Here is a 7,346-nt window from a genome sequence, read left to right as displayed (position 1 = left end):
ACAGCAGCAACTATGAAGATGAGGATAACAGTACACAAAGAGTGAACGTAGGAATGCATGTCTAAAAAAAAATCAGCTCCGCATTTCCAAAGTGCACAAGTGTATGTTTGTTTTTCAATAAATGACAATATTTTCGCTTGTGAAAACAATTCTGTTTGACATTTCGAGTTGTGGTTATGAAGAGAGAAAGATGGTGGCAGGTAATGGCTGCGCCCAATGAATGTGGACAACTGCGTCTCTGTTGGCAGACAGACATTCTCACCGTAACTCTCTCTCTCTCTGACTTGAAACAATTTGTTTTTATTATCATTGCATTAATCAGAATTCCCATTGTTTCTTTATTCTAATGTTGACATCTTTATACGTCACCAGTCAAAAACTTGAACTCTTTCTTCCATAAAGGCCATTCTTTGTTCTGTTTGCTATTTTTGAGAAACCCGGTATTGCCCGGCTCCATTATCTAATAAAATGTCCATTAATCTTTTCTTATGCAGTAATTTTGTTACAATATAGTAAAAAGAAAATTTATTTTCCTTTTTCATAGGTTGTTACCGTAGCAATTCCAGATATTGACATTGCACCATCAAAATCTGTTGCTTGGTGGGTGATTCTCATCGCTATTATTGTTGGCCTGTTATTCCTTATATGTCTTGGACTAATTTTATGGAAGGTGAGTCTTCTAATCAATTCGCATTTCCAAACCAAAACTTTCCTTTTCCAATTCTTTATATTGTGAATGGTTTCGACAGTGACTTGAGTTTGTGTGTGTGTGTTTGTGCACACTTTCTACAATTCCCTTTTACAATATTTTTCTCTTGCATTTAGTTTTTTTTTATTTTTTTTACAAAGAGTCCCCATTTATCAAGACCTGGAGGCCACTCAAGGATAAGGGGCTAATGAGTGTACGGTAGTCAGTAGGACAGTATCGTAGTAATCGTTAGCAGTGGAAATTTGGTAAATTGGATTACTTAAGGAGATGGCTCATCAAGAATTTGTTCACAACCGTATTGTAGTCAGTTGGAAAGCAGGAAAACGAAACGGACTTAAACAGGAGTGCAGTTCTAAGAAAGAAACTTTGTTCATGGAATGCACGTTTTGGTTTAGGTACAGATAAAGAGTTGGGGAAATTATTGATAGTGGTTTCAGCTAGACTGGTGTTTTTCATGAAAATCAGGCAAGGGAGGGGGGAACTGTAGATTGGAGTTCAGACGAGCACTTGCCATGAAAATAATAATGAAGCAGAGACATGCTTGCAACGTCTCTTCCGTGGGAAAGAGGTTGCAGGCAAGAGAAAAGTGTATCCCCACTAGGCTACAAAGTCTATTTTGAACTCTGTCAAGGCTGGAGAAGCTGCTTCTAGCAGCTCCTGGCCAGATGTGGCAACAGTACTCCATCCTTGGACATACTTCGCTTTTATATAGGTAGAGAATTATCTACTGGAGAGGTAGAATGATCCCACCATTTTTCCAGTAGCCTTGGCAATGAATTTGATGTATATGTTCCATCTCAGATCAGAAGTAAAGGTCAATCCCAGATGCTTGCCAAAACATGCAGCCTCCTCAAGATGAGAGCCATTCATTTCGATTGATGCCAGACGGGGATCAGAGCATTGATGATGTAAAGATAGAAGCTTGATTTTAGATGCATTAAAATTAATCAACCACTTCTTTCCCCATTGCACCACATGCTCAAGATCAGAGGAGAGAGAATTAGAGAGAACTTTATCATTTACGTCATTTGAAGTGTTGCTATAGATGGTAGTGTCGTCAGCATAAATGTGTACGACTAATCTTAGGATGTGATTTGGGAGATCACTGATGTAGAGTTAGAAAAGAGTTGGGCCCAGGATGAACCCCTGATGGACTCCAACATAATTACTGTGGGCTTCTGATTTCTGCCCATCAAGCACTACTCTTATGAACCTATCAGAGAAAAATGATTTAATAATTAAAAAGACGTAGCTGAAGATTTTGTGAAGTAGACCTTTATGCCATACCCTATCAAAGGCCTTTGATATGTCAAGAGTAATTGCCCTAGAAAAGAAGCCTCCATTGAGAGATTCGCTGATCCTATGAGATATAACTGTTAGCACATCTACTGTAGATCTAGCAGAATGGTTTATCTGTTTTCTCATAATAATTATATCGGTTGTAGTCTTCATAAAAATGTGTCTGTCTTTAAAAAATTGATGTTAACCCAATAATTAACTCTAAATCAACCGACTAAACTCTTTGAAAAAGTAAATTTGAATCTGGATCCCAAGATTCTTCTGGATTTTTTTAATCTTCCTCCCATTTTCCCATGGATTACCTTCTCCTTTTTAGGTAGTGTAGTATCTGTTCTTTTTCCATGATACCATACTCACAGGCATCATCTTCTTTTATGGTAATCCTCCCAGGTATTATCTTCTCTTTTTTAAAGTACAGTAGTATGTTTGCTCCTGATGATATCATCCATCCAAGATTATATTCTAATTTTGGTAGGAGGCAGTTAGTGTACTCGCTGTTCTGTTGTCAAGATATCATCCTCCTAAGCATTAACTCCTCTTTTTTCTTCAAAGGAAGGGAGGGGTTGCTTGTCATGATATTATCCTCTTAGTCATTACCTCTTTCTTCAGGGGTCGGTGTAGTAAATATTAGAGATCCTCTTCCCAGACTAGCAAAGATATGCAACCTGAGACTACATGTATTTGCTAGTGTGTGTGTGTTTTTAAAAAGGCAAGTTAATGATTATAAGTTTAGTTATATCATTAAGAGACTAAAAACATTGGTTTTATTATTTCAATATAAAAAATTATAAAATTTAAAATTTGCTGATTTGTGGAACTATACCCAGTCAAAACTTATTTCTAAAAGCAGGTATTATTATTTTGATTTGCCTGGAGTTATTTGCGCCCCCCCCCCCATAATCATACAGTACTAAATGTCACTTTTAAAAAACATAAACAAAAACGTGTTCAAAGTTTTGCGACTTTGTAACCCTTGTATCTCAGAAACAAAGATATTCATTGATGGTTTGTTTTAAAATAGAGGATAACGCCTAAGCTATCTCATCATGTCATGGTTTGGTTTTATGGCATATCAACCCTTTTTGGATTATTTAATGCCGAATCCGGTTATTTTGAAAGTAATATTCATGTTGCATCCAGTTATTTTGTAGAAGTTTTTTATTCTTCAAGCTTTTTGTATCTTCAATCGCTAGTTTGTAGTGTTTGGTTTGGTTATTTTATAGTGGATTTTATCGTTTTTGTTCCCTGTCTTGCAGAACATGAATGAGTTTTGTCAATGGGAGAGTGAAAAGGGTTACAGTATTAATGTTTGGTATGTTTTAAGTTAAGAAGTCAGTCAGGAAGTGGGGGGAAATAGAAACAGAAAGGGGCAATGGGAAGAAAGAAAAGTTTGTTTTTTTCTTTTTGCATAAATAGTTTTGCAAAAGGAAGTAGAAAAACAAAAAGCATCAAATTTTAAGTGCGTTTCGCCTCAGGAAGCCAATATCTTCAGACAGCCTGATCTGGTAGCACGAGACATCATGCCTTTATGTTGGGCAGCCATTATAATCTTCTTCTGGTCATAGTGAAGTAATCTTCTTTTTAGCAGTCTATGGACCCTTCCTTATCTATATAGCCCCCTTATTTCCTTATCTATATAATCCTCTTATTTCCTTATCTATATAGTCCCCTTATTTCCTTATCTATATAATCCTCTTATTTCCTTATCTATATAGTCCTCTTATTTCCTTATCTATATAATCCCCTTATTTCCTTATCTATATAATCCTCTTATTTCCTTATCTATATAGTCCCCTTATTTCCTTATCTATATAATCCTCTTATTTCCTTATCTATATAGTCCTTGGTGAATCTATTCAAGAAATACTTTGCATGCTGTTGTTTGGCTTATTCTAAGATTTTGGTGTATTTTTTGTTGACTCATTTGAGCTGTTTCCGCAGCAGACTTGTTTTCTGATTCTGTAAGACAATCTTATCCAAAATGTTTGGTCAGTTTCATGATAGTTTTCTTTTTTTTTTAATTACATTTTCACCCCAAACCAGGCACATTGCCACTTTGATGTAGGAGGCTACTATCAGGGACCTAAGTTGCAGGGATACTATGTAGGGAGTTTAGGAGCAAGATGTTTGTTTACATTACACTTGAACTTCTTGTAGTTTGTCAGAACCTCCACCATTAAAATACTTGTAAAACACGCAGAGGGATGTTCTGCTGACTCTTGTTTCATGATGTTCATGTACCATCTTGAGGTTTGATTTTGGAAGCTCATCAGATATTGCCCAGTGCTTACAATAATGGCACAATGTTGATGGTCAATTTCTGAGACACCCATACCTTTTGCTTCTCTGGGCAGATACAGGTTTCTGTATGTTGTTACAGTGCCAATGTTTTCCTCGTTTAGTGTCTAGTCTGTTTATGTCCCCTTGTGGTCACTCAACAATGTTAAAGCTGTATATTATCACAGATTATCCTGAAGCTAAGTTAATATGATTAAATAAAATGTACAGATGGAGCCACCATACAAAAACATTTTCTTTTGTGCATGAGGAATCTGATGTGTTTTGTTTGTATGAAGAATTTAATATTTTACTCACTTAATAAATCATTATTTTTCTTTTCTTTAAACAGTGTGGTTTCTTTAAACGGCGTAGCAGAGATGAGTTGAAAGCCTATAATGTGATTGTGGAAAAGAAATAAAGGTGCCCTCACAAGATTATTGTATACAGCGTGATCTACATCTAACATTATTTCAATAACACCAAGATGACCATTTTCACTTCTTAAATGTTGATATAATTTAAATCCAGTCACAGAAGATGTGAGAATGGGGAAAGATTTAACAGGACAATACACAGGAAATCAAGAAAACAAACAAAATAGGAAACAAATTTATAAAAGACTTTTTGCAAGATTTTTTTTATGCAATGTAATTTTATTTTACAATTTATTTATTTTTTAATCATTTTTTTTTTTTTTTTACAATGTATTTTTTTCACAATTTTCAAAAGAAAAAAGTTAATTTTTTTTTAATGATTTAAAATAATTCATTTAAATATTATTTCTTATGCATTCAACTATTGTTTTTTTAAATTGATTTAAATATTATATCTGGCCAAAATATATTTTTTTCTTTTTTTGAACTTTTGATAGGTTTTGTACTCCTCCTAAAAATGTTTCTTATGGAATAAAAAATAATTTTTGTTACTATCAATAAAACACCAAAAAATTGAAAAAGTAAAAATATTTACATCTAAGTTTCTTGTTGAACAATCACCCATTTAAGAACAGGCATCGACTGTCAGAAATCTTCTATTACCCATAGTGTAACGTCTGGCTCTTCACCATCTAGCATTTCTAAGGCAAATTAATATGTTAATTTCTAAAATAAATTAATTAGAATGCTGTAAAAATAACTTTTAATAAATTACTTTTGTTCTTTTTAAATCAATTTTAAAGTTTTAGCAAAATATAAAAACTAAGAATTAATATTAAAATCTATTTTTGTTCACAATTTGTAGATGAAAATGATTCTATCATTTTAAATATATATGTATTTATATATATATTCCAGTGATATATATATATTCCAATGATATACATATATATATATACTGATATATATATATATATATATATATATATATATATATATATATATATATATATATATATATATATATAAAAATATGCATATGTGTATATTGAAATATATATGTATACAGATATAAATATTTATACGTGTGTGTATGTATATATATATATATATATATATATATATATATATATAGACACGTGTATGTATATATATATATATATAGACACGTGTATGTATATATATATATATATATATATATAATGTAGACACGTGTATATATGTATATATATATAATGTATACACGTGTATGTATGTATATATATATATATATATATATATGAACATGCACCTGTGTGTATGTATATATAATGTATACATATACACACATGTATACATTATATATATATATATATATATATATATTTTTATTTTTTTTTTTTTCGAATTTTCATTTTCTGAATATTAATTTCCATCAGATTATTTTTAAAAACGTTTTTGTTTTTAACTTTTTCAGACAATTTTTTTAATTTTAAACTTTACAAGCATCATCACAACGTTTGAATATAAATGCTTAAAGATGAAAACCAAAATCTGAACTCTGTCCTTCATCACTAGTGAGTGTATGGTTGTCACAGATCACAACAAAGTGTTCTGGAATATTTGTTGTTGTTGCAGATTTGTAACATGTGAATGTAAGAATATCTGCTATAACTACTTGCAAACAAAAATGCACATAGTTCCATATATATATATATATATATATATATATATATATATACACACACAAAGAATTACCGGATTAAATAACCTGAAAATGGTTGATATGCTGTTTAACAAAAACGACTAACCAATCATATGCACAAAGTCATATTTTGGATTCAAAGGACGAAAATCCAAACCCTTCAGTATGGATTTATATTCAAGATCTCGTACAATTATATGTGGATGGAGGAGTGATCTTTTCCTTTTTTTTTTTTGTTTGTTGGATCAAATGTTTAATGATATTTTATGCTTTTAGAAACAAATTATTTGGTGTAAAAATATGCAAGTTTGATATGCAATGGATTACTTGATTTTTTTAAAAATTTATATATGAAGTCAATTCTCTATTATAAATATCAAAATTGAATATTTTTAATTGATTACTTAAAGTTTAATATAGGTATAAATAAATACAATTATCAATAAAAACAAAATTTATTACAAATTTCATTTATTAGTTGAAGTTTCATAGATTTTTCAAATGTGTATATAAATTTGTCTTTCAAAATGTTTCTTTTCTGTCTTTTTTTTTTTACAAATTTAAATAATTAAAATAAAAACAAAAAAAAAATCATGTTTTTTATTTTCTTCCCAATTGAAGGCAAAAATGTAACAACGCACCCATTCACATTGACAGACTAACATTCAGTTTTAGTTCTCACTTGCCTGCAGTATAATCCTCCCATTGATCGCTATATCCCCTCCAATGGTTTCAGTGGAAAGAGAGAGGGGGGCACACACTATTATCTAGCACAGGACAAATAAACACTATTAAATAACTATTTTTGAGTAAGAATTAATTAAACTGACTTAATATATTTTCTTTTTTAAAACAACATTTTGAGAATCGATTTTAAATAATGCCCAACTAATATTATAACCTAAAAAATGAATATTTTATTTGATAAAAAAACATCTTTATTATATTAAATTAATAATTTTGACAAAATGAAGAAAATATTTTTTAAAACAACATTTTG

The 7,346-nt window shown here is 30.9% G+C and overlaps 1 protein-coding gene across 1 annotated transcript in view; it reads left to right on the top strand.

Moving 5' to 3' along the window:
- Positions 1 to 5,252, top strand: part of LOC145291142 (integrin alpha-6-like) — a 337,376-nt gene extending 332,124 nt beyond the window's left edge. The window contains exons 24-25 of the mRNA XM_080136659.1: positions 545 to 670; positions 4,638 to 5,252. Coding sequence (XP_079992785.1) covers positions 545 to 670; positions 4,638 to 4,706 — 195 coding nt within the window. The 3' untranslated portion in view covers positions 4,707 to 5,252. The remainder of the gene's footprint in view (positions 1 to 544; positions 671 to 4,637) is intronic.
- Positions 5,253 to 7,346: the final 2,094 nt, after the last annotated feature.

This window comes from Euprymna scolopes, chromosome 12 (assembly GCF_053919585.1).
Source record: "Euprymna scolopes isolate OS-2025 chromosome 12, ASM5391958v1, whole genome shotgun sequence".
Lineage (NCBI taxonomy): Eukaryota > Metazoa > Mollusca > Cephalopoda > Sepiida > Sepiolidae > Euprymna > Euprymna scolopes.
This window is presented reverse-complemented; position numbering and strand designations above follow the sequence as displayed.